Below are 27,114 nucleotides of genomic sequence, written 5' to 3' on the forward strand. Positions count from 1 at the left end.
AATTGAATTGCATTATTACAGGAGGAATAAATATTTTCCTCCATCCTTGCTATAACAGTAATCAAAATGATGTGCACCACTTGCCAAGAAATCAATACAAACTCATTCTCCCCTTGTCAAAAAAGCATGTTTCCGCAACAGCAGCAGAATAAGAAAAGACACTTTTGAGCTGTAATTAGGTTTTATGGAGAAAGACACAGAGGCTGTGAGTTAAGCATCCATCGAAATGCACAATAATTCTGTTGTTTTTAATCATCCATAAAATGTATATTACAAAGACCTACTGGATCAGTCATTATTGGGATGCTTTATAGAGATGAATGAGCATTTGGCAGGAGCTAGGCCTAGCTCGTTTCCTAGAGTGATGTCTATATCGGCTTTACCCAACCCACTGAGCTTGATCTTTTACTTCTCCATATGTTGTGGCAGTATTTTCAGAGATACAACACTGCCCACTCTACCACTCCACATGCTGTCAGTATGAATGACAACATCTTCACTTGTCACCCTGACACTCCTGCACTAAACGCATAGCGTTACTACTGCCAGCTATTCATCAAGCTGTCCATGTAGAGAACATCAATCTTCAATGCATGGTTTGAAGTGGATGTTTCCAGGAGGTCACTTTTGGCTGAAGAGCACTACGTTTCATCCTTGTAATTCAAAAGATCGTGTGATGAATGAATTTCAACGATTCACATCAAAGACCATGGTATTACTATAACAAACACTGAAAGAACTACAAAATGCAAGTCTGGGCTTTTTGAGCTTAAAATGTTAAGATGTTATCTTTACACTTAAAGCAGGGGATGCAAACATTCAGATATAATGTGTATGTGCAGAAGTCACACAACATTGAACATGAAACATTAATTTTTCCCTCAACCTTTTCCGCCTGCAGCCTGACCATCACTAAACCACATTTTGACAAATGAATTGACCGTATGCTCTCTGTTTTTGAAAAATGTATGATGTTTTATTCCATCAGAACAGTTTTGAGGTTTGTTTATCTATTTTTTGACACGGAATGAAATTGATTTACAACAATTTCCTGAAAAGTTGGCAAAAGTGAAAAGATTATAGAATATCCAAGTGCTTACACACACACAAGCTAATATAATTTCTTAACATAGGGCTACTTTCTTCTAATATAACAAATACATTTTGGTTTAAATGGGCAAAACAGATTTAGCACATTTAGAAATCTGTAGCTATAATTTAAAAAGTGTTATAACTTTTTTTAATAGACTATAAAACTCTTTATAACAAAGTTTTTTAATCTAGATGCTTTATCAAATAGTTTCATTTGAGAATGCTAAAACAATACCAATATTTTATTTTAAATTATTTGATAATCTTAGGCACTGTTATACATTTTACAAGTGAAGGTTTTTTTAGTTATTATTTCATAAGATCTTTCTTAACGAAATTGGATGCGACACATCCAATTTCTCAAATAAATGATTGGCAGACTAACTAGTTTGCTGATGTTCACTTTAGTGACCCATGCTGCTTTTCCTCCAGCCACGTCACAGACTCACACGCGACGAATTTGTGCCGAGCAGAGCCGAACTACGACGAATATGAGACGAACTTACCCGAAGCTTTATCAAACGTGAGCAGACCCCGTCCGCTATGAGACCTGCAGGAAGAGCTCAGCGATCACAATAGAATATTAGCAAAATGATTCAAAAGGGATTATAATGTCTTAATATGTTTTGAAACAGCTCATGTCAGTAGGTATGTACAGCTATCATTGTCAATGTGCATGCAGTGTCACGCACGCTAACAGTCTTGCTATGGTAGCAGTGGCATCTAACGTTACTCCACATTATTGCAATGATGCACAATTTCTATGTGTGGATTAGATGGTTCGCTTTTAATTAAAGTCTAATAAACCCGTATAATTTTGGTGATTGCATAGAATAATCAGCCGATGTTATGTGATAAGCTGTCAGCAAACGTGCTAATGTTATTATTAGCCTAGCACTGTTTGCTACAGATGTCATGAGTCTACAGTGCTGAATATAATAGAATTTATACGAGCCTCTAGCTGTTTAGATATCTACTAATTTAATCTCTACTTTGCTTATATTACATTTTGTTTTGTCAGCATAAAACATGGTTTCTCCTTGTTCTAACAGGTGTCCACTGAGCTGCCTGTAATATGTCTCTGGTCCTGTTTGCCTCTGTGGTGAGAGTGAGGGATGGTCTACCTCTCTCTGCCTCCACAGACTATGAACAGGATAAAGGGCTTCAGGAGTCTAAGAAACATCTCAAGAGTCTGTCCAAAAAACTCAGCCAGTTTCCTGATCGCTGCTCACTTAGATCCGGCATATACAACATCAAGTGAGTTTTAAATGCAGCGGTATTGAGGGTGTGTGTCAATGTTTTCACACCATTTTACATGTCTTCAGTGTGAAAACAAACTGGTGTTTGCAGTGCGCTACACTGGAAGCAAGTATGTCTGCAAGTTCCATGCAAAGAACAATTTTTATTTGAAGCGCACTGAGGTAATACAACTCTCCATTATTAACATAACTTATTTTAATGAATTATTAGTTGCTTTAATGCGCTCTGCGTGCCTAAGTATTTCCTCTGAAATCTCAGTGCTAGCGTCCTTCCAGTATATAATTCTGTGTATAGTAAACTGTGGTATTATAAACATCAATCACATAAACGTTGCACACCTGTGTGTGATAGGTGCGTAGAAGAGCAGGACAAAAAAAGTCCAATTATCAACAAATGAAAAGGGAAGTCCCGCACACTATCTCCTTGCAGTTCATGCCTGAGGAAGATCGAAAGATCGAAACGTTGCAATAATAAATCACTTTTAACTGCAAGTTGATAGTGTGCGGGACTTCCCTTTTCATATGTATTATGAACATAACACTTTAGTATAACATTAAAACATTACATTTAGTAATGAGTTCCAGAATGTTGTTACAGTTGATTATTAAAGCTCTGCTTAGCTGTTCTGAATTCACTGTAAATCACTTCTTCAGGGCTTATTGCGTTTATAAAACAGTTATTCCACATATCAAATCTCCACAACGAAAAAGGAAAATTCTGTCATTAATTACTCAGTCATGTCGTTCCAAACCCTTAAGACCTTTGTTCATCTTCAGAACACAGATATTTTGAAATGAAATAATAATGAAATCCGAGAGCTTGCTAACCCCTCCATAAACTGCAACATAATTTCAACTTTTTTTCAAGTCCCAGAAAGGTAGGAAAGACATTGTTAAACTAGTCCATTTGACTTCAGTGGTTCAACCTTAATTTTATGAAGCGACGAGAACTTTTGGAAACAAACAAAAATAACTTTAATCGACAATCGCTTATCTCCCGTGCCATTCTTCTGTGCGATCCATGTAAGCACCTCACTGTGATCATGGGATCATGCTTGGCCAAAAATGAGCTGGCGGTTTGCTGTAAAAAACCTGGAAACCACAGCTGTACTGTGTGAATAGCCCAACAATGTGAGTAGCATAAGAGAGTGACATGGAAGACATTGTTGGGGTTTTTTGCACACGAAAAGTATTCTCATTACTTCATAACATTAAAGGACAACTCCATGGAATTTTTAGGTTTATCTTGAGCGCTATCCACAACTTTCCTGCGAGTCTTAGTGGGCGTCGCCATGACACTCGATACTTCCGGTTGACGGTATCTCAGTTCCGGTTTAGCACACACAACAGTTATGCTGCGTTCATCAGACGCGAGTGACGCGAATAAATAGCGCTTTTCGCGCGAACATGGACGCGTGAACATTTTGACTCCATTCGCTTCATTCACTACACAACAGACAAGAATTTGCATCATAGGAGGGGCTTCTGCCAGGCAGCGGCAGTCGTCAGAAGGACGAGCCGAGTTGAGGCTGCTCTCGCTGGGGTTAATGAGCGCTGAGGGCCTGGGTCTCTCACCTCAGAAACCTACTTGCTTCCATAAACCATGCAACATAAACGGACCCTTCGCACTTCATTCAATGCCCAACGAGCTTCAAATAAACTCAAGAATTGTGATGTAGAAGTAATATTTATATTTTAATATTTGTAATTGTTGAAATCATGTCAGACATGTCAGTAGACTTTTTTTTAATCAACATGAAAAAAATGAATTAACTTCAATTAAATTAAGTGCATTGTAATAAAAATTAACATTTCATTGCTGTAAATTTAATTATTGAGGTTATATAATATATTAGTTTAACCTAGCCTGTTTAAAATACTGAAGTACAACTGTATAATTTTTTGCAAGGGGTATGTTTATTGTTTTCAATAATTTACAGATTTATTGTGTAGCAAGACAGCTCTAACAGCCTAACGTTAAATAGAGACATGTACTCCTGCGGGACCCAGCACAACCGAGTGCGGCGCAGGATCATAGTTGATGGTGAGATGCGGATGCGGGTGGCAAGATATTATTGTGTGCGTGTCGCGGGAAAATAAAATTATTTTGCGGGACTCCGGCAAAGTGGAAATATCTAACAAAATAAATAACTAGAAACAAATAAACCTTTATTTATAAAAACATAAAATCGATTTAGAGGCGCATGGACGGAATGGTAAATCTTGCATGGTTCATAGGAACAGCCACACAGTGGCAAAATGTGTGCACCGCATAACTCGGTTGAATCGCTTAGTGCTACAGATATTAGTAAGTTCTTGTAAGATAGTTAGATCCATGCGACCATCTGGGACATGTGATCATTTTGCCTGAAGCGTTGTTGTAAAAGTCTACTCCTGAATCCTCATAATACAACCAACATTTAGCTGATAACAGTACAGACTAACGTAAACCGGAAGTTCGATACCGGTGTGTTCTACGTTGCCATAGCGATTAGGGGAAAGGTCAGAGTTCGGGAAAGTTGTGGATACCTTTATGAGTACAGTCTACAGAAGAGAAAAAAAGGGATTGGTGCTTGCAACACGGAGCTATTACAGTTAATGCCCAGAGCCCCCACTCAGCTAAAACGGCAGCTATGGGGGCATAAACGTAAAGCCTCTTAACAGACACAAAATGCAATTAAAATGTCTGTCCAACATGAACAGGTCCCTTACATGACAACGAGATGTGTTTAGCCACTTAGCCATTGTTTAAATTCACCTAAATAGTGTTTTAGACAGCTAGCTGTATTCTCGCTCTGAAGTCCCGTGGGAACACAGTTGTAGCCCGAAAAAAAGTCAAATAGTTGGGAAGAGCGTTGTGTGTGTAAAGCATGATTATTTTATTACTGCATATCGTTCCTCAAGCCGTGTGTGCCCAAATAGAAGGATAAATTAAATTTACATTACCTCAACAGTGGTTGCACCCATCTTCGACCATGGAATGGCATTTTTCTTTAACCGGCCCCGTTGTGTTGTGTCTGTTCTGTTGCCACACTTGCCACACTATTCTGTTGCCACACTTCGGAAAGGCACAAACATGAAACATTTCTTCTTCAATTGTGAGCCCGATCGGATCATCACTCTAGTGATGTCCGGTTCACGAACGAATCGTTCTTTTTAACCAGTTCTTTTTAGTGAAACGGTCGAACCAGTTCACCAAATCGGACTGAATCGTTCTAAACGGTTTGCGTCTTAAATCACCGCTGATCACACAAGTTACTTTAGTTGCTCACTTTCTGACATGAGTGACAGGCCCTCCGAATAGAAATAAACTAATATCTTGAATTATATGTTGTAACTCCAACTGTTCACTGAACTGAGTCATGTCTTGCTGAGAGAACTGATGAACTCACCAGCAGCTGATACTGAGCATGCACGTGTAACTGAATGTGCAGCGGTTCTTGGATCAGCAGTACAGAATCGAAAACCGTTTCTTTCGGACATGTTCGATACTGAGAACCGACGAGCTGATGATCTCTTCATACACGCGAAGCTCTTCCCAACTGGACTATTTGCCTTTTTTCCAGCTAAAACGGTGTTCCCATGTGACTTCAGCACAAGATTACAGCTAGCCGTCTAAAACAGGTGAATTTAAACAATGGCTAAGTGGCTAAAAGCATCTTGTTGTCATGTAAGGGCCCTGTTCTTGTTGCACACACATTTTAATTGCATTTTGTGTCTGTTAAGAGGCACAAAGACACCCTTTACGTTTATGCCCCCATAGCTGCCGTTTTAGCTGAGTGGGGGCTCAGGGCATTAACTGTAACGGCTCCGTGATGCAAGCACCAATCCGGGTCGTTATTTTTTCTATAGACTGTAGTAGTGTTGCATGATATACCGGTACTAGAAAAGTAAGCAGTTTTATATTTGATTATTTAATTTCTTTCTTGACTTGCTACTGTTAAATAGACCTAATGTAGCTGAAAAATAAAACACTGTTTTTGTCATATTGTTTGTAATTTGAATTGTTTTTGCTTATTTTTAAAAACAGATACAGTTACAGATACAATTAAAAATCAATATTATAATTATAAGGTTACATTTAAAAAAATATTAAATTATTCCTATCATAAAATAAGATTTTGGTCACCTTTGGTTCAGAAAGGTTAGTGAATGATAACATGATTGATAATGTGATCTCTGTAAGGATGTTGTTCACACTGACATGTAGTTATAGCAATAAAAGGAGGGAATGATCAAAAATCAGGGAAGAAACATGCTGGCCTAGTGAATTTTTAGTTTAAAAAATAAAACAATGAATAATAAGTTCTGTTGTCATATTATTCATATTATCTGTTTTTTTTGTTTTTTTGTTTTTTACTGTGATATCGACTTAGTATCGGTATCGAGGTATTTTAGTCTGGTATCGTATCGAAGTCATAATTTTGGTATCGTGACAACACTAGACTGTAGTCACAAAGACATAATGATCAAGATTAAAGTAAAAATTCGCCGGAGTTGTCCTTTAATGTTGAACCACTGTGGTCACATGTATTATTTTAATGATGTATTTTCTACCTTCCTGGACCTTGAAAGTGGTCGTTGTGTTACTGTTTATGCAGAAAGCTTTCAGATTTCATAAAACATATCTTAAAGGGTTAGTTCACCCAAAAATAAATAAAAAATCTGTCATTAATTACTTACCCTCATGTCGTTCGACACCTGTAAGACCTCCGTTCATCTTCGTAACACAAATTAAGATATTTTGTTTAAATCTGATTGCTCAGACAGGCCTTCATTGACACCAATGTCATTTCCTCTCTCAAGGCACTAAAGACACTGTTAAAAGTCCATCTCACTACAGTGTCTCTACAATAATTTTATGAATCGACAAAAATAGTTTTTGTGCTAAAAAAACCCCTGAAATAATGACTTTTATAGTGATGGGCCGATTTCAAAACAAAGCTTTGAACCGTTATGAATCAGTGTAATCAATTCATGATTCGGATCGCCAATGTCATGATTTCAACAGTTTGCTGGTTTGACACGTGATCCGAATCATGAATGCTTACGAGTGTCGAACGACATGAGGATGAGTAATCAATTAATAAACATTATAACATAACAAAAACACACAGTACATCCACAAAAGAACACCCCGGCAAACAGAAAGTGTGTCCGAACTACTTATTTCATTGGGGGCAACAAGATCTGCAAGAATACTTATACTGTCCTCACGATGCGGGGCTCTGCAAGGCTAGACAGTCAGCTAACATGAAGAATGACTCCAATAATGCTTCAAGGTGTAACTTTTCTTGATTTAATTGGAATTCCTCTTTATATTGTAAAACTGAAAATATAGAACACACAAAATACATATTTCAAAATACATACGCACTAATAAAAGACTAAACACAAACATAAACTGCTGCCAGTTATTTACATATTTTTGAATGCAGCAATGACACTTTCAGAATATGAATTTACATGCTTTAATGCATGGAAGTGTTCTTAATATGATAATAATACTTTTTGATCACTTACAGACAATTAGTATCTCAGGAACAGTGGAAAGAAACAAATTAGATGCATCATCTCTCAAGCCGTGTGCTCTGGATGCTTCCTACTTTCAACTAAACAAAATGGCTGAACAGCCACTAGATGGCAGTGTTGCTCAAACAATAACTTCAAAATAAAAGTTCTCAAAGTCATAAGGCAGCACACTCCCCGCCTGGCACTATAATTCAGTGCCACCATAGAACTTTAACATTATTAACAGTCTTCAGTAGTCTTTTCTTGCGACAGAAGAACTATGATTTCTGTAACTGGCCTTAAGAAAGTTTTAACAGTTCCTTGTTTCGCAACTTTCACTTCCACTTTGCGTATTTTTGCATCTTGACTTGGTATTGTGTTAACAACGAGTCCCACAGGCCATTCATTTCTTTGTACTTGACTGTCTTTAAGCAATACTACATCTCCAACTTTAATGTTAGGCCTGTTCTCGGTCCACTTTCTGCGGCTTTGTAAGGAAGACAAATACTCTCCCCGCCATCGCTTCCAAAAGGTATCTGCCAAACATTGCACTTGCTTCCACTGTTTCTCATGCAGGTGTGACGTATCAAAGTTTCCACAAGGGGCTGCCAAGGCACTCATCTTTTGAGTTAGAATCATTGCTGGGGTAAGAACTGTTGGATTTTCAGGGTCTGTAGACACTGGTAGTAATGGTCTTGCATTCATGATAGCCATTACCTCTGCCATTAAGGTGCTCAAGACTTCATGAGTAAGTTGACCGGGCCTGGTCTTTAACAACATGGCATCTAAAATACGCCTGCTCAACCCAATTAATCTTTCCCATGAGCCCCCCATATGTGACGAATGTGGGGGGTTGAACAGCCATGTACACCCTTTCTCTTTCAGGTAATTTTGCAGGGATGGATCATCAGTGTCCAATTTTAGTTCTTTACATGCACCCACAAAATTTGTTCCTCTGTCGGAACGAAGCAGTTTGGCTGGGCCTCGGATAGAGAAGAATCTCCTCAATGCGTTGATGAAGCTGGATGTGGTCATGGATTCAATAAGCTCGATGTGCACAGCTCTGGTAGACATACACGTAAAGATTACTGCCCAGCGTTTGCTTTCAGCACTACCTCCTCTTGTACGTCGTGTGACAATCGTCCAAGGACCAAAGATGTCAAGTCCAACGCTAGTGAATGGCGGTTCTTGAGCAAGTCTGTCCGCAGGTAAGTCTGCCATTTTTTGACACTCTAAGCGTCCTCTGAGCTTACGACACGTTACACATTTATGAATGACTGCGGACACTACACGTTTGCCTCCAATAATCCAAAACCCTGCAGCTCGGATGGCTCCTTCTGTTATATGACGCCCCTGGTGTGCTACTTGCTCGTGGTAAAATCTCACAAGAAGCGTAGAAATGTGATGTGCTCGTGGAAGAATGAGAGGGTGTTTTTCTTCTCTGGATACATCTGCATAGGCTATACGTCCTCCAATTCGGAGTAACCCATTTTCATCCACAACCAGGTTGAGCTTTTTGAGTGGGCTTTGTTTTGAGATTGGTTTTCCCTTCTGTAGACATATGTATTCCTCTTTGAATACTTCATGTTGAACAGAACCAATAACTACATTTCTAGCTTTGGCAAGATCTGTGACACTGCATGGATCTCTGTACCGTTGCCATCTTTTGTGACCTGATTTATTTGATTCTTGGAAGGATTTAGTGACATGAATAAGTTTGGCCAACGTGTGAATGAGAGCCTTCCAGCTAGAAAAATGCATGAAGCGATGGCAACCCAACTCTGTCTTTGAGACCTTGGTTAGCAAGGTCACAACATTCGGACAGATCTCATCATCTGTGTCAGGATTTACGAGGGAGAATGTGTTTCCCTCAGAATGTTCTTCTTCTTGGACTTGAGATAGAAAAGGTGGTCCTGATAGCCAGTTTGTGTGTCGCAGTAGACTTGCTGGCACAGGCCTTGTGGCATGATCTGCAGGGTTCTTCTCAGTGGAGATGTAGAACCATTGGTCAGGGTGTGAAGATTTCCTGATCCGAGACACCCGGTTAGACACATACACATAGAACCTCCTGGTAGTGTTGTGAATATACCCCAGCACTATCTTGCTGTCTGTAAAGAATTTGACCGCATCAAAGGCAATGTCCATCTCATCTCTGAGCAGATCATACAGTTCGACAGCTAACACAGCTGCACACAGTTCTAGCCGTGGAACTGTATGCGCAGGTCTTGGTGCCAGCTTAGATTTTCCCATGATAAAGCCAACATGACATTGCCCTTCAGGGTCAATGGCTCTTAGATAGGCGACAGCTCCAATCGCTATTGTGGAGGCATCTGAAAAGATACAAAGTTCCTTTCTCTTTGTTGAGGTTAGTGAAACTGGAATATAGCACCTTTGAATCTTGATGTGTTCAATGGCATCCAGCGATGTTTTCCACTTGTTCCATTCTGAATGTTTTTCAGATGGAAGTGGCGTGTCCCACTCATGCTGTTCAAGTGTGAGTTCTCTGATGATAGCTTTACCCTGCATAGTTATGGGTGCCACAAATCCTAAAGGGTCATAGATGCTGTTCACTGTTGAGAGAATGCCCCTTCTTGTGTAGGGCTTTTCGTCACAAGAGATCTGAAATGTGAAGCTGTCGGTTTCCAAATTCCATGACAGTCCCAAGCTTCGCTGGACAGGGAGGGAATCTGCACTAAGGTCAAGATCTTTTATACTCTTTGCTCTATCTTCCACTGGGAAAGCTTTCATCACTTGCTTGTTGTTAGAGGAGACTTTATGTAGTAACAAATTGTATTCAGCGAGCATTTCTCTGGTTCTCGTCAGAATATCAATGGCCTCTTCAGGAGTAGCTACCGAGGCAAGACAGTCATCTACATAGAATTGTCTCTCCACTAACCTTTTGGCATCAGTGCCATGTTCTCTCTCACCCTCTTGCGCTGCTTTTCTCATGCAGTAGATGGCTACAGCAGGTGATGGGCTGTTACCAAAGACGTGCACTTTCATCCTGTAGTCTACCATATTCTTTTCCATGTTATTGTCTTCATACCACAGGAATCTGAGGTAATCGCGATGTTCCTCCTGAACGACAAAACAATAGAACATTTGTTGCACATCTGCGGAGAAAGCTATCGGCTCTCTCCTAAAGCGAAGAAGGACCCCCAAAAGAGTGTTATTTAGGTCTGGGCCACGAAGCAGCACATCGTTCAGGGACACTCCTTCATATTCGGCACTTGAGTCAAACACAACTCTTATCTGATCTGGCTTTTGAGGGTGATATACTCCAAATGTTGGAAGATACCAGTGTTCCTTGCCCCTCTCCAAGGGTGGAGCAATTTCTGCATGATCATTGTCCAGCATCTTCTGCATGAAATCTATGAAGTGTAGTTTCATGTCTGGTTTCTTTTCCAATGTTTTCTGGAGGGAGTAGAAACGCTTCTTTGCTTGTTCTTTGTTACTTGGTAGGTGACGTCTCGGAGATTGAAATGGCAGAGGTGCCACAAAGCTGTTCCCTTCATCTCGGTATACTGATTGGTGCATGATATTTAAGAACTGTTTGTCATCCACAGACAATGCTGGTTTGTCATCATCCTTGGATCCTTGAAACACTGAAGAACCTAGACTGTCTGTACTCACAGAAGGGCTTGTATCCTCCATACAGGATGAATTGTGCAGACTTTGATGCAGTGGTGTGGAACTGAAATTTTCCTTTACTTGGATGTTGTTTGGACAAGGAGTAAAGATAGATGCACGACCATTCAGAAGCACATTTGCCTTGAAGACACTCAAGACTGGTGATTTGTGAACTGTTCCTAAACAGACTTCACCCACAATGACCCAGCCTAAGTCAAGTCGTTGAGCAAAGGGAGCGTTGTGGGGCCCATTTATTTGCTCACGTACCTTATGTACTCTCAGCATGTCCCGTCCTAACAACAGCAGAATAGGAGCATTGGGATCCACAGCTGGAATTTTATCTGCCACTGGCTGCAAGTGAGGATGGTGCTGCGCTACCTCAGGAGAGGGAATCTCCGACCTATCATCGGGTATCAGGTCACATTCTATTAGAGTAGGGAGCTGAAGTTGAAGTTTCCCATTCTTAGGCTCAATTATGAAGTTGGTAGCCCTTCTACCTGATGTTTCTGTCAACCCTGAGCATGTTTTCAATGTGTAAGGGCTGGAGTTAGACTTTATGCCAAAGATGTCGTAAAACTCAGTCTTTGCAAGAGAGCGGTTGCTTTGTTCATCGAGCACTGCATACATTGTTACTGCTTCCTCCTTCTTACCAGCTGGATAAACTCTGACCAGGCAGATTTTGGAGCATGAGCATGGACTGTGTGGGTCAGCCTTACCACAGATTTCTGTACATTTTGATGTGACAGAGAGGGATGCGTCCTCATTTGTTTTTTCTCCATCCCTTTCCTCTGCTGCAGCAGCTGTTTCTGTTGAAGGGGGAGGACCTGGATGCATGGCTGAAATGTGCTTTTCACTTTTACATTCCTGGCACTTAATGTTCACTTTGCAGTCTTTGGCCACATGCTGAGTTGTTCCACAACACCTAAAGCAGATTCTGTTCTCTTTGAGAAAGACTATTCTTTCATCTAAAGACTTAATTCTAAAACTTCTGCACTTTTTCAGAGGGTGGGGCTTTCTGTGTATTGGGCACTGTCGTTCAGGGCTTTCAGCTCTTTTGTCTGTACCACTTGTCTTTTGAATAAGTTCCGCTGGAATTTCTGTCTTGTGCACATGTACAGGGACTTTCTGCCTCAGAATTTTCTCTGTCTTAAAGAACTGACTTGTGGGTGTAGGAAGGAAAAAGCTAGGGTCATTTCTGATTTTTGCCTGCTGTCTCACAAATCTAGAGAAAATTGCAAATGGTGGAAATGGTACCCTGTACTCTTCCTTATACCTAAATCCTTCAGTTACCCATCTCTCCTGCAGGCTGTATGGCAGTTTTTCCACTATCGGTTTCAGTCCACGGGCTGTATCCAAATATGCAAGTCCAGGGAGGTACCCCTCTATCTTAGCACATTCCAATTCCAATAGGATATCTCCCAACTCTCTGAGTTTGTGACTATCTTTGTTGCCCAGCTTTGGGAAGTCCTCTAGCTTTTTCAACATTGCATGCTCCACCATCTCGGGTGCTCCATAACTTTCCTCAAGTCTTTGCCACAACATGTCAAGGCCTGATTTAGGATGAAGAATATGCACAGAGCGAATTCTTTTTGCCTGCTCTGATGATTCAGGTCCTAACCATTTTGTCATCAAATCAAGTTCCTCTTGGGCTGTCAAGCTAAGATCCTTGGTAGCAGTCTTAAAAGATGCTTTCCATGACCAGTAATTTTCAGGATGGTCATCAAATTTTAGCAGACTGGAACTCACCATTTCTTTACGGATCAGATACCTTGTGAGGTCAAACCCAGTTGAAAGGTCCTGTGGAAGCTCTTTTTCGGTCTTTACAGGATATTGCGACCATTTATGGAAGTATGCTTGATCCGTCAGTGTGTCTTGTAAGGTATGATCTATTTTTGATGTGAACTGGCCAGCAGGTTGCCATCTGTGTCGAATATCCACTTTTGGTATTTCTGAATACTCACTCACTTTCCTGAAGTACTCTGGTGATTCAACTTTGACTGGGATGTCTTCAAGACATACCTGTGAAAGCTTCTGCACATAATCACTAGTCCGTTCAGCTGGGCTGAGGGGTTGCTCAGGGACTTGGGGTTCCTCTACTAACTCTCCACTTTCAATTGCTTCTTCGTAAGCAGCTGCCTCTGCTAATGCAACAGCAACTGCCTTTTGACTTTTGAGAAGATGTAGACTTGCTTCTAAATCAGCTTTTTTCTTTATCACATCTGCTTCTTGTTCGGCAAAGGATAGCTGAGCACGGGCCGCTTCAGCCTTAGCTCGGGCTCTGATGGCTGCAGAACCAATAGAAGACTGTCTGCTTCTTTTTGACGATTTTGATGATTTTGAATGAGTTGACTTGCTATCAGTACTTCTTGCAGACATAGCTCTTTCTGATTGTTGCTCTTCAGTTTCATTTTCTTGTGCTGAATAATTAGTTTGATTGCTTTTTAACTGGTACTGTTTCCGTGAGCGTAGACTCATTGCTGATGCGCAGTATTTTCTTGTGCTTGAACCTGTTGTGTTCTTGTCTTTTTACTATACTGTCCTCACGATGCGGGGCTCTGCAAGGCTAGACAGTCAGCTAACATGAAGAATGACTCCAATAATGCTTCAAGGTGTAACTTTTCTTGATTTAATTGGAATTCCTCTTTATATTGTAAAACTGAAAATATAGAACACACAAAATACATATTTCAAAATACATACGCACTAATAAAAGACTAAACACAAACATAAACTGCTGCCAGTTATTTACATATTTTTGAATGCAGCAATGACACTTTCAGAATATGAATTTACATGCTTTAATGCATGGAAGTGTTCTTAATATGATAATAATACTTTTTGATCACTTACAGACAATTAGTATCTCAGGAACAGTGGAAAGAAACAAATTAGATGCATCATCTCTCAAGCCGTGTGCTCTGGATGCTTCCTACTTTCAACTAAACAAAATGGCTGAACAGCCACTAGATGGCAGTGTTGCTCAAACAATAACTTCAAAATAAAAGTTCTCAAAGTCATAAGGCAGCACAATACTTTTCTGTTTCTTATGGGAGGGTTTCCATAAACACCAAAGTTTGTCAATTTGTCTTTATTCTAAGAAAACTTACACATTCTCTCATGTTTAGACCTTCCCATACCTACCTATTGTTATTAATTGTCATTTTAATTGTAATCATTATTATCGTATCACTTCGTATCACGCCCAAAAAAAAAAACATTACTAAATGGGCTTTTAGATGGTAATGTTAGCATCTGCTATCCTTTATTATTAATAGTATGCGGTCCGATTTTTCCCGTTTCGTCTGCCGTTACTAGCAACCATGCAGCTTTACGGGGGTGGAGCTTTACAGTTGGTATGGCTTATCTAAATGAGATGTAAATGAGCCCTATTGTCACTCCCAGCAGGTGAGAACAGGTGAGAAATGCACAATCTTTAGAGGCTGTTTACTCTCATTTAAACTTTGTGATAAAGTTCATTATTTTTCATAATGTAATGATAAAAATTAATCTTTCATATATTTTAGATTCACCAACTGAAATATTTCAGGTCTTTTATTGTTTTAATACTGATAATTTTGGCATACAGCTCATGAAAACCCAAAATTCCTGTCTTGAAAAGAGCATATCATGAAAAGGTTCTCTAAACGAGCTATTAACCTAATCATCTGAATCAACTAATTAACTCTAAACACCTGCAAAAGATTCCTGAGGCTTTTAAAAACTCCCAGCCTGGTTCATTACTCAAAACCGCAATAATGGGTAAGACTGCCGACCTGACTGCTGTCCAGAAGGCCATCATTGACACCCTCAAGCGAGAGGGTAAGACACAGAAAGACATTTCCGAACGAATAGGCTGTTCCCAGAGTGCTGTATTAAGACACCTCAGTGGGAAGTCTGTAGGAAGGAAAAAGTGTGGCAAAAAACGCTGCACAACGAGAAGAGGTGACCGGACCCTGAGTAAGATTGTGGAGAAGAACTGATGGGAAGAATTTAAGGTCAAACCGTTCTGAGAAGAACTGTTTGCCCTAAAATGATCAAAATTGAAACTACTAGGGAAACAAATACTCCTACATCTCGGATGCCCATGAGGTAAGCTAAAACATATCAAAATTTAATTTCAAAGTGAACCAGAGGTGGACAAAGTACACAACTCTATTACTTGAGTAAAAGTAAAAGTCCTACTGGTCAAATATTATTCCGTTACAAGTGAAAGTTGTAAAAACAGATTCTCAAGTAAAAGTACAGAAGTATTTGTTTTCAGAAGTACTTAAGTATCAAAAGTAAATTTCCTTTTTTATGCCAATGCATTATTTTATTATTGTTGTATAATAATAAATGCACACTGTCAACATTGTTTAAGCCATTTAGTGATGCTCCATCTGACATACTACTATACGACTAAAACTAATTTAAATACTTGAATATAAGTTACAAAGCTCTTTACAAAGCTGCTGTCACTTTAAGGCCGAATGCACGGATCCAATACACTGATACACTTCTGATATTCTCCCAACTTTACCACTCTTTCTCCCAGACGTTTATATGTTTAATATTTTATAAGACATGCACCAAGTGTATGCCAACTAAACTAATCTTGATTTTTTTTTTTTTTTTTTTTTACTGAAACAAACTTTCAAAGTATGGCTATGGGTGCACACACTTGTGCCTAAGAACCGTCTTCTTCCATTTTGCTATGAACTGATCAGTGTTCAAAAAAAGTTGGGGAAATGTATATGACCCTATAAGAGTGATTCCTGATAGACTGTCTGCAACAACAACAACAAAAAACCTTTTAAAGAAGGAAAAAAAATCATCCGACTTTCAGAGCTGCTACAGAAACGACTTTTGACCTAGATAGAAATGTAGTGGAGTAAAAAGTACGATATTTGTCTTTCAAATGTAGTGAAGTTAAAGTCTTAAGTTTCCAGAAAAAAAGAATACTCCAGTAAAGTACAGTTACTCAAAAAGTGTACTTAAGTACAGTACTCAAGTAAATGTACTTAGTTACTGTCCACCTCTGAAGTGAACTATCCCTTTAAGGCCGCTATCGAAGCATCCTGGGCCTCCAATAACACCTCAGCAGTGCCACAGGCTGATTGCCTCCATGCCACGCTGTATTGAAGCAGTCATTTCTGCAAAAGGATTCCCGACCAAGTATTGAGTGCATAACTGAACATAATTATTTGAAGGTTGACTTTTTTTTTGTATTAAAAACACTTTTCTTTTATTGGTCGGATGAAATATGCTAATTTTTGAGCTGTATGCCAAAATCATCAGTATTAAAACAATAAAAGACCTGAAATATTTCAGTTGGTGTGCAATGAATCTAAAATATATGAAAGTTTAATTTTTATCATTACATTATGGAAAATAATTAACTTTATCACAATATGCTAATTTTTTGAGAAGGACCTGTAGTATCTTACTTGTAGGACACATTTTGTAAGCTGATGCTTGGAACAAACAATGAGGAGATTTAGGTGCTCCATACGGTGGGGAAATGAAGCTAATGTCCATCGTGAGTTCTCAGCTAATATCCATCGTGTGTTTTGAATAATGACATGCACTGAACACACTCTTCTCGCCATCATAAGTAGACACACCCCTTACCTGCTGATTGGGTACAGTTTGTTATTGGACTCGGCCCGAGTCCATTTTGTAAAAGGTTTTGAAATAGCACTTACCCCACCTTTAGATAGCTTTAGCGTAAAGGAGGATCATTTTCTTTGTCCAGTTGTGTGACAGTTCCTTAATATTTAAATCCTTAATATTTAATTTTGTGCTTCATTTTCTCACAATTTCCATACACTGCACTATGCTGGAAGTTTTGGTGGCCACTGTGGCTTAATGCGAAAACAATTGCTTACATTGATACATTTGCGTCTAAAGGAACAGTTCACCCCCCCAAACATTATTTGTGTTATACATTTTCAAATTATCACAAAAGTGCTGGGATAAAAGTTTATAGTTAGGCTCAAAAACACTGATGTCTATGGTAGAAATCAACATAGAACAAATCGCCTTGAAAATAACTTCATCAACTCTATTGTTACGCCACTAGATGGCGATAAGTGATTGTTAAAACATTTGTCATTGAATTATTCATTCAAGAATTTTTGGAAAAATTCATTCTGAAAAATTGTGATTCTCATTGTGTAGCTCTAACATTTAGAATGCCATTAAAGGTGGGGTAAGTGATATCTAGTAACCGTCACCTACCCCCAAAAAGGGTCTCGGCCCTATTTTGATAGCTCTGCCCCACACAAACGTAAACCAGGCAACGTCTATGGCAGAATCTGTGTGTAACTAATCCAGGTCGAATATTCAATGAAAAGTCACCCCTTCCATCACAAACACAAACAGTTCTCATGAACAACTCGATAGAACACGAGCACGACAGTCCAACTAACAAACATATTACAATTATGACAAGATTAGAGTTATAGCGATCACAAAAACAAAAAAACGTTCTCATGAACAACTCGATAACGTTAGTATACAAGCTCGATAGTCCAGTTAACAACACATTACAATTATGACCGAGAGGCTTATATAGATCATGAAAAGAGGAAATAGACTTGAATAATGATATTATGAGACTGCTTGTGTTCAAGCTGTGTGGCATTTTTGCACAAGTCCAGCTAACGACCTATTACAATTATGACCAGATTAAGGTTATAAAAATCATGAAAAGAGGAAACAAACATATATTAGGAGTATAGTATCTTACCTGTCGGACACATTTTGTGAGCTGACGCTTGAAACCTTGAAACACTGAGGGGTTTTAGATGCTCCATACAGTGTGGTAATAAACGCGTCTTTATCATCGCTGAAGTGAGCCACAATACGATCGCAAATGGACTAACAAGCGAACATGACACATGAGCATATTCAAGCAAAAGCCAGCATATATTAGTTCTTTCTTGGCTAATGTCCTTCCTGTGACTCGTGTGTTTTGAATAATGTTGTGCACTGAGCCTCTCTTCTCACCATAGACACGCCCCTTACCTGCTTATTGGCTCACTCTCACTTCTCACCATCATTATTAGACACGTTCCTTACCTGCTGATTGGCTACAAGTTTGTTATTCCACTCGGCCAGAGTCCTTTTTCTAAAACAGTTTTGAAATGACACTTACCCCACCTTTAAAGTGACTAAATGATGACACAATTTTAAATTTTAGGTGACCATCCCTTTAATTAAAACATCCCAGCAAAAACAAATGACACTGTGGCAGTCTGTTTGCCAACTGTTATTATGCCAAAAAGTTCCCCTTCAGCAAGGTCTAATTCAGATGCATTGCACCAAGAGACCCAGGGGTGACCATTTCATAGCCTGGCTGCTATTCATCACTCCAAACTTCACAAGCAGGCAGAAACGAGTCATCTATTTCTCCCTCTCTGGAGTGACTCAATGAATCGTTTCATCTCTCAAACATACGTTAATATGGAGAGACACATTGACAGTTTCTTCGTTCCCGAGGCAAAATTCTAAACTGTTCAGATCTACAGCAGGTGTAAAACAGATAGTGAAAGGTAATTTTTATGCACTTATACACTTGGGTTGTTTAGATTCCCATATCCTTGGAATGGACTTTCAAGTCCACTTGAATGACCTTCCCCACCCTGTCTGTGACAGATGTCATGTTTTCACATGTGGTTGTTAGTGTATGTCACAACATAATTTGTCCTTAACTTAACTGATATTAAATTGACTCTATATGATATAAATGACATTTTTCCTTCCATAGCTTTACAAGCTCTCTCGGAGTTGGATACATGATGGTATGCTCAGAAAACTATCCCAATGTCCTGGCTTTCAGCTTCCTGGATGAGCTTCAGAAAGAGTTCATTGTCACGTATGACACTAAGCGGATCAACAGCGCTTTGAGGCCTTTCTCTTTTATTGAGTTTGGTGAGTTTCTAGAATAGGCTGGGACAGGTTCCTGACAGAAATCTATAATTTGTAAATTTATTTATTTTTTTAAATACCATTTACCATTCAAAGCTCTGGGATCAGATAGACTTTTAAATGATTTTGAAGGGGGAAAAATAATATATGAAGGGGGAAATATTATAATTGTAAAAAATAACCATTTTCTATTAATATATTTTTTTCCTAATATGCTGATTTGCTGCTCAAGAAACATTTATGATTATCACAGGTGAAAACAGTTGCTTAATATTTTCTATATAATAATATTATATAGAAAACCACAATATATTATTTTCAGGATTCTTTCATGGATAAAATGGTTATAATAACAACAACATTTAATTAAACTACAAATAGTTTGTCACAAAGATCTTTAGCACTTTTGATCAATTTAATGCATCTTTGTTGCATAAAAGTATTTAAAAAAATGTAAAGCTAGCTGACCACCACCTTTTGAATAATGGTGCATCCGAATATACAGTGAGGAAAATACGTATTTGAACACCCTACTATTTTGCGAGTTCTCCCACTTTGAAATCATTGAGGGGTCTGAAATTGTCATTGTAGGTTCTTGTCCACTGTGAGAGACATAATCAAAAACAAATAATCCAGAAATCACAATATATGATTTTTTTAACTATTTATTTGTATGATACAGCTGCAAATAAGTATTTGAACACCTGTCTATCAGCTAGAATTCTGACTCTCAAAGACCTGTTAGTCTGCCTTTAAAATGTCCACCTTCACTCCATTTATTATCCTAAATTAGATGCACCTGTTTGAGGTAATTTGAGGTCTTTAGCTGCATAAAGACACCTGTCCACCCTAGGGTTGTGCCGATGGATGGTATCATTGTCCATCGTGATGGCTGTGCGACATCACGATGGAGAAACACCATCGTGATGCCACGCGCCCGCCCCGCTGCGAGTCAGAGTGGAGTGGAGCGGCAGCAATTTCCCCTCCACGATCTTTCTAAGCATTCAAGAATCCCTCCGCTCCGGGTTCAACATCTCCCTCTCCTCGCCTCGCTCACTGATATCAGAAACACCGCTCCGTCTTCGCTCCAAGGAAATTTGCGGCTAATAACTGCTAAAGTATTTTAGTAAGCTCTGAAATATCACTATAAAGTTCAGTTTATATCCTGCATTAACTGAAAAAAATTATAAAAAATAAACAATAGGAGATTAAGAGCCTAGTTTCAACGTGGTTTATTGGAACATTTGTGTGCATTTTCCCCCACTATGCCAAACTGGCTTTATCAAAAGTTAAATATCATTGATGCAGTGCAAATTTGTTTGTATGTTTGGAAAGATGAACGTTTTCATCAGTTATTTTATCTACGGATCAATACAGATGTCTGCTCATTCAAAATCATAATAGAATATAATAACTGTATAGGCTACCTACTGGCTACTGATAACTGTATAAGCACTACAAGATGTTTTTGAATGCATTAGAGAGAACGATTAGTTTGTGTGTGAATAAGTGCTACCTGTTTAAAATGTGCTTTCACCCGAACATATTCAGTATGAGGTTAAAAAAAATCCCTTAAACTTTAACATCCTGCTCATGCCCATCGCCGTGATCATCTGTATCAAGCTGGTTGTTTACCGTGAGTTCTGAATACTATGCTTATATACATTTTTTCGTTTCTACACATATTAGGCTACATATTTCTCATGTCTGTGAGGCAAGCCTGCTGAGTTTTAGTTTATTTGAGACGTGCTCCAGTTCATGATCATTGAAAGCGATCGCTTCTGCGACCTCATAGTCTAGACTAGGCCTACTTATTTGCTTCTTATTAATTAAATACATGCAATTGGCTGAAGAAACCTTTATTAAAATTAAGAGACAATTTGTACAAAACGAAAGAAAGGCTTTTTACAAAACAAAACTTAATATTAAACTAAATATAACCACCAAAATCATTTCTGACCCACTCGCAACTTTGCACTTATAAGCCTATCATAATCAGATGAAATTAAAAAATAATATTAGGCTATAATATTTAAACATAAATTAAAAACATTGTTTAAAGGCTACAACAAGTATAGTAAGCTACAGATTTATGCCATGTCTGAGCTGGATTTGAACGAACATCATTTTACCGAGTTAGGGTTAGGGACTCAGCTGCGGATTATTGAGCTGAGTCACACTGGCTCCGCTCATTAGTCATTACAGGCTCGTTCTCGACAGAACGCCCACGTATTCAAAAATGGTCTGGTTTAAATGGGGCTCGGGCTCATAATTACAGTAAATGTGTTGGGCAGGGCCGGTCTCTCGGGTGCATTGGCTTGGGTAGGGTCGGTCTTGATTTTTTGGAACCGATCTAAGCTCTAGTGATCTAAGCCATGCCCCCCCACCCCCCACCCCCTGGACGATATCATCGTCCATCGCAGTGTTTTACTGTACACATCGTCAGCTGCCGATTTAAGTGACATCGCGCAACCCTACACCCCATACAATCAGAAAGAATCCAACTACTTACATGGCCAAGACCAAAGAGCTGTCCAAAGACCCTAGAAACAAAATTGTACACCTCAACAAGGCTGGAAAGGGCTACAGAGAAATTGCCAAGCAGCTTGGTGGAAAAAAGTTCCACTGTTGGAGCAATCGTTAGAAAATGGAAGAAGCTAAACATGAATGTCAATCTCCCTCGGACTGGGCCTCCATGCAAGATCTCACCTCGTGGGGTCTCATTGATCCTAAGAAAGGTGAGAAATCAGCCCAGAACTACACGGGAGGAGCTGGTCAATGACCTGAAAAGAGCTGGGACCACCGTTTCCAAGGTTACTGTTGGTAATACACTAAGACGTCATGGTTTAAAATCATGCATGGCATGGAAGGTCCCCTTGCTTAAACCAGTCCAGGCCCGTGTTAAGTTTACCAAAGACCATTTGGATGATCCAGAGGAGTCATGGGAGAAAGTCATGTGGTCAGATGAGACCATAATATAACTTATTGGCCAAAATCCCTCCTGCAGTGTGTGCAAACTTGGTGAAAAACTACAGGAAACGTTTGACCTCTGTAATTGCAAACAAAGGCTACTGTACCAAATATTAACATTAATTTTCTCAGGTGTTCAAATACTTATTTGCAGCTGTATCATACACATAAATAGTTTTTAAAAAAAACATACAATGTGATTTCTGGATTTGGGTTAGGTTTTTTTTATTTTTTTAGAACCTTAAGTACACAACTTTTTTTTTTAGATGGACATAAAACTTGTTGTCAAGTGAGCGAGTGAGTCAGATTCCCCCAAAAGCACTGCAAGCCTAAGTAGATCCCATAAATCCTTGGCAGCAATGGTTTCTACGACCTGTTTAGGCTTACAATGCTTTTGGGAAACACAGCTCTGATGGGTTTGTCAGGCTGATTCAAAGTACTTTTTTTAAAGAATTAAAAGAATCTGACTAGTGCCTATAAGAGTCCAAACAACTCAATAGAAATACTTGTTTTCTTGCCATTATTTTGGTGCTACCCTCCAATTATCACGTTCAGTTTTTATCCATCAGTGGAAAGTATGTGTAGTAATTAGTTCCACTTAAATGAGTTCTTCATGGGTAGTTTAACGAACCTTGAGCATTTGTTGAGTCTCTGAAGAGCATTTTGCGCATGGAAGAGTTTAAGTAAACTTTAATGGAGTTGCATCTTATGAAGAACATTTAAATGTAGTCACTTATGAGGCTCTGTTTTGGCTAAGAATCTTTGGATTTATCTATATAAATATAAACGCATCCAGCAGACTTTCCATTTAATGTGATTTAAAATTACCTGAAGCCATTTGTAACATAGACCATGTTGTGACTGAAGCATCTATTCAATCTGCCGCTTCTATTATTTTGACAGATAACTTCATTCGGAAAACCAAGCAACGTTACAATAGCCCACGTTCCCTCTCCACCAAGATTAATCTGGCCGACATGCAGACTGAGATCAAGCTCCGGCCTCCTTATCAGCTCTCTGCGGAGGACATTGGATCAATCAACGGCTTCTCAGAACACAAGCAGTCTAAATATAAAGGCATAGGTAGGGAACACACTGTGAGCACAACTTGTATGCTTCCCTTTGTTCTCAAGAAGTAGAACATTTTGAAACCACTCAGCACAGCCTAGCATCCTGGCAGAAAGTTTTGCATTCAAAACAGGTTTCCTCCAGCAAATCTTAAAATCTAGTTACTTTGCTACTGTTTGACACGGATTTTCTGCTTGATTTATTCCTGCAGCTCCTAATCAAATGTTGGAGGCCGTCACCCTGTCGGGTATTGTCGCCTGCATCCTAAGTGTCCTATGCGGCGCTCTTAATTTGCTGCGGGGAGTCCATGCAATAGAAAGTGTATTGCAGGTAAGTTAAATCATGCACTAACAGTAATGCTGGCACTTTATTTTGGGCTTTGTTTCTTTTATTGATTAACATTAACATTACTTGTGCCATTGTAATATAATGAATCATACCTAATGGATAGTAACAGTACTCTTGAATAATTTGTTAGACTTTGCACTTAGATGTAATGTGATGTTTCTCTACCATAAACATAACCGTTTTGCTTGGCTTTTTATATAGCACTGATAAGTGAGCCCTCGAGCCCTGACGCTCTCTTTCTAATTCATCCTGTTTTAGCACATGGCTTCCTGTTGTAATTTGTTCACTCTTTAACACAGCACCACGTCTTTCCTCTTTTCTGCTTCATCTGCAGAACGAGGATGAAGACTTTAATTACGTAATTGCTTTTTTCCTCGGAACCGCGGCCTGTTTGTATCAGGTAAGTGACGGCAGTCAGACCTTGAGTTACTGTCGGCCTGCCAGGCTTCATTTCCTCTGCTCTCTGTCTTAGTCTGACCATTCAATGCCAATATATCACACTTTTCCTCACTGTAGTGTAAAAGCGTAATCTGGAAAATTGGAGAAACATTGCCTTTTTACTAGCATCAAAGAAAAGCAGCTGGTATTGTAGATGCTATTTATTAATAGCGTTTCTCTCGTATTCTGCTTTTTAATTTTTCTTATTAAAAAAATCAAAGTATCTCTAAAACCAAAGTATCTCTTTGACATTGTCATCTTCTGTCACGTCGCTAAACCTAACCGTTCCTCCACCTGCACATTCTTTAGGTGCATGCCATAGAAGGCGCAAAACCCGTCTCGCTCTTTGTGCGGAATGTCTCGGGGCCTTTATGATAATGAATGCATGATCTGGGTCTTCCCCCACTAAAGCATTACAATAAATAAAACATTTTAGTCCAGCAAGGCTGGTGTGTGTGTGTGTGTGTGTGTGTGTGTGTTGAAAATATAATTTATTCTGAAGCAATATTCTCACCAGTGTTCAATCAGCTTTGACATATTTAAATCTGCATTTTTTTTTTTTATTATTGAATCATTTCAAATTTGTGATATTCTTACTTTTAATAAAGGGCATTTTCCCCCTAATCTTATTAAATAAAGGCTATGCTTCAGGTTTAATTTTATATGGTTAAATTTGATCAATACATTAAATTAAAATAAAACACTATAAGGGCTGTTACCAATCAAATAAATAAATTATAAATAAAAAAATACACTGGAAAATTACAACTGCATTGAATAATGTTTTGAGGTTTGTAGTTTTGAATAGACACAAAATAAATGTTGGAAAGTATGTTTAAACATGAAACTAAACCTCCAGTAGGTGGCAGCAGGTGGCCGTCATAAAGAGTCAGCCATTGAGTCGTTCATTCAAACGATTCATTCAAACACTGAATCGTTCAGTAACACACTTGTTGCTGTGAGACGCGTTACAGTTCTGCTGTGTGTGAACGATTTTCGCTGCTGAAATGGAACAAAAGCACTCAATATTGCATCTAAAAATGTAAGTGACTTTAAGTGAATGTTAATGTAAGTGAATGTTAATTAATTGTTTATGAAACTGTCATATGAAATCAGTGTCATTTTCAGTCATGATGGTATTCAGGAAACGGCTTAAACGCTCTAGTGTTGTAATTTCTCCTCGAGAGGCTGCACAAGCGTCAAAAGTTCGACCTTATTATCATCAGTTCATTATATATTATTATCCACTATCGATTGCCACTTACACTAAACTAATGCACATTCTTGCATTTTGGTGATTCGCTAGTTATTTTTTGTTTTAATCATGCTCTTGTCTGTCGGACAAGTAAAATTCTCTTTCACTTGTCCCTTCAAAAAATCAACTTGTCGCAGAAAAGCGTTAATGTCGAGCCCTGACATTACGGTTTGTACTGTATTTTAGATAAAATAAATGCAGCCTTTGGTGAGCATAAGAGACTTCTTTCAAAAAGATTAAAAATCTTACCGACCCCATGGTTTTGAATAGTAATGCGGCCTAAACCTCACCTTTCTCTTGTCTGTGTTGTCTAATGTCTGTGTTTATTCTTAAAACAAAGCTTGAACTGAACACTTGTAAAAATGTTTTCCTCTTGTTTCTTTTTCTACATGTAGTGTTATTTGTTCGCCTACTTCTCAGTTTGGAGGAACATCAAGTCATTCCTGGCCTTTGCTATGATCTGCCTATGTAACATGTATCTGTATGAACTCCGAAACATGTGGCAGATCCTCTTTCACGTGACGGTTGGTGCGTTCATCACTCTGCAGATCCACCTGAGAAGACCGCAGGGCAAAGCACCCGACTACAACGTTTGACCCCCTTGAACTCTTTTAAGACTGCATAACATAGCGCAGCATTTAAACCTGCTTCCACTCAATCTGAGGACAAAAGAACTATGGATTGTGAAGCAGGTTTTATATCAGATTGTTTTGATATTGCTCAAGAAAAACTTCCTGCTGTTTCACATCCAGTTGAGATCCCAGATGTGAAACTTTTGTTTTGATTAAAGCAAAAGGTTCATAACGGTGACTTCATAACGCACAATATCAGATTTATGCATGAAATATTAAATGGAACACCACCGTTTCTAGAAACAGGGCTTATTCAACTTCTTTCCTAAGTCTAGATATGTGGGCAAATGCATTTTTTTTCTCAGTGCATGCAGTGTTTCAGTTTGTCAGGGTCGCGGCTAGCTTAGCTTAGCATAATGAATGGAATCCTATGTCGCCAGCTAGCATGGTGATCCAAACAAAAATCACCCACCTAATTACTTCTTGTGGCCTGTGTATTCACAACAAGTACAAATATTGATGCAGATTAAGACTAGGCGATTTCCTAGGCAGCTATTGACTTAGGACTATATGATGGGGAAGCACAGGCAAAGCACTGCTTCTTGGGCGCAGAGATATCACGCAACACATTGTGATCGCTCAACAGCCGGAGGATGGGAGGATGAGAGCCGGCATATCTCTGCGCCCATGAAGCAGTGCTTCGCCTGTGCTTTCCCATAATATAGTCCCAAGTCAAAATTTGCCTAGGCAATCGCACCATCTTAATCTGCATCACTATTTGTACTCGTGAATATGCAGGCCACAAGAAGTAATTATGTGGGTGGTTTTTTTTTTTGGATCACTTTTACTTGGGACATGCTAGCTGGCAACATAGAATTCCATTCATTATGCTAAGCTAGCGGTGACCCTGCCAAACTAAAACGATGCCCACATATCTAAATTTAGGAAAGAAGGTGGTGTTCCTTTAAAGTAAATGGCTAGCAGGTAATTCAATGGCTAGTGCGCAATTAATATAGTTTCCAATAGGGAGGCATTGTAGTTATTTTTTGTTTTAATTGAC

The 27,114-nt window shown here is 39.0% G+C and overlaps 2 protein-coding genes across 3 annotated transcripts; one reads left to right on the forward strand and one right to left on the reverse strand.

Annotated features, from left to right (window-relative positions):
* Window positions 1-1,518: 1,518 nt before the first annotated feature.
* On the forward strand, window positions 1,519-26,522 carry sec22a (SEC22 homolog A, vesicle trafficking protein). Of its 2 annotated transcripts, none has more exons than XM_067444247.1 (7): window positions 1,519-1,615; window positions 2,145-2,349; window positions 19,243-19,406; window positions 23,277-23,456; window positions 23,653-23,771; window positions 24,124-24,189; window positions 25,878-26,522. In XM_067444247.1, exons 2-7 carry the CDS (start codon window positions 2,168-2,170, stop codon window positions 26,076-26,078), a joined length of 912 nt encoding a protein of 303 aa, XP_067300348.1. In that variant the 5' UTR covers window positions 1,519-1,615; window positions 2,145-2,167; the 3' UTR covers window positions 26,079-26,522. The 2 variants fall into 2 exon arrangements, with proteins under 2 accessions (XP_067300348.1, XP_067300347.1); XM_067444246.1 differs by having other exon boundaries at window positions 1,557-1,740.
* Window positions 7,573-14,515, reverse strand: LOC137075787 (uncharacterized). Its single transcript, XM_067444741.1, has 3 exons — window positions 14,343-14,515; window positions 7,875-14,148; window positions 7,573-7,680 (listed from the first exon to the last, which is right to left on the reverse strand). The coding sequence occupies exon 2, from the start codon at window positions 13,965-13,967 to the stop codon at window positions 8,103-8,105; it is 5,865 nt and encodes a 1,954-aa protein (XP_067300842.1). The 5' UTR covers window positions 13,968-14,148; window positions 14,343-14,515; the 3' UTR covers window positions 7,573-7,680; window positions 7,875-8,102.
* Window positions 26,523-27,114: the final 592 nt, after the last annotated feature.

Source organism: Pseudorasbora parva, chromosome 5 (assembly GCF_024679245.1).
Source record: "Pseudorasbora parva isolate DD20220531a chromosome 5, ASM2467924v1, whole genome shotgun sequence".
NCBI classification, from domain to species: Eukaryota; Metazoa; Chordata; class Actinopteri; order Cypriniformes; family Gobionidae; genus Pseudorasbora; species Pseudorasbora parva.

Bases quoted from the DNA above. Each gene is read 5' to 3' on its own strand.
- sec22a (XM_067444247.1), top strand. From the start codon at position 2,168: ATGTCTCTGGTCCTGTTTGCCTCTGTGGTGAGAGTGAGGGATGGTCTA. The intron at 19,407-23,276 runs GTGAGTTTCTAG...TTATTTTGACAG, and splicing joins TTTCTCTTTTATTGAGTTTG to ATAACTTCATTCGGAAAACC. The intron at 24,190-25,877 runs GTAAGTGACGGC...TTCTACATGTAG, and splicing joins CCGCGGCCTGTTTGTATCAG to TGTTATTTGTTCGCCTACTT.
- LOC137075787 (XM_067444741.1), bottom strand. From the start codon at position 13,967: ATGAGTCTACGCTCACGGAAACAGTACCAGTTAAAAAGCAATCAAACT.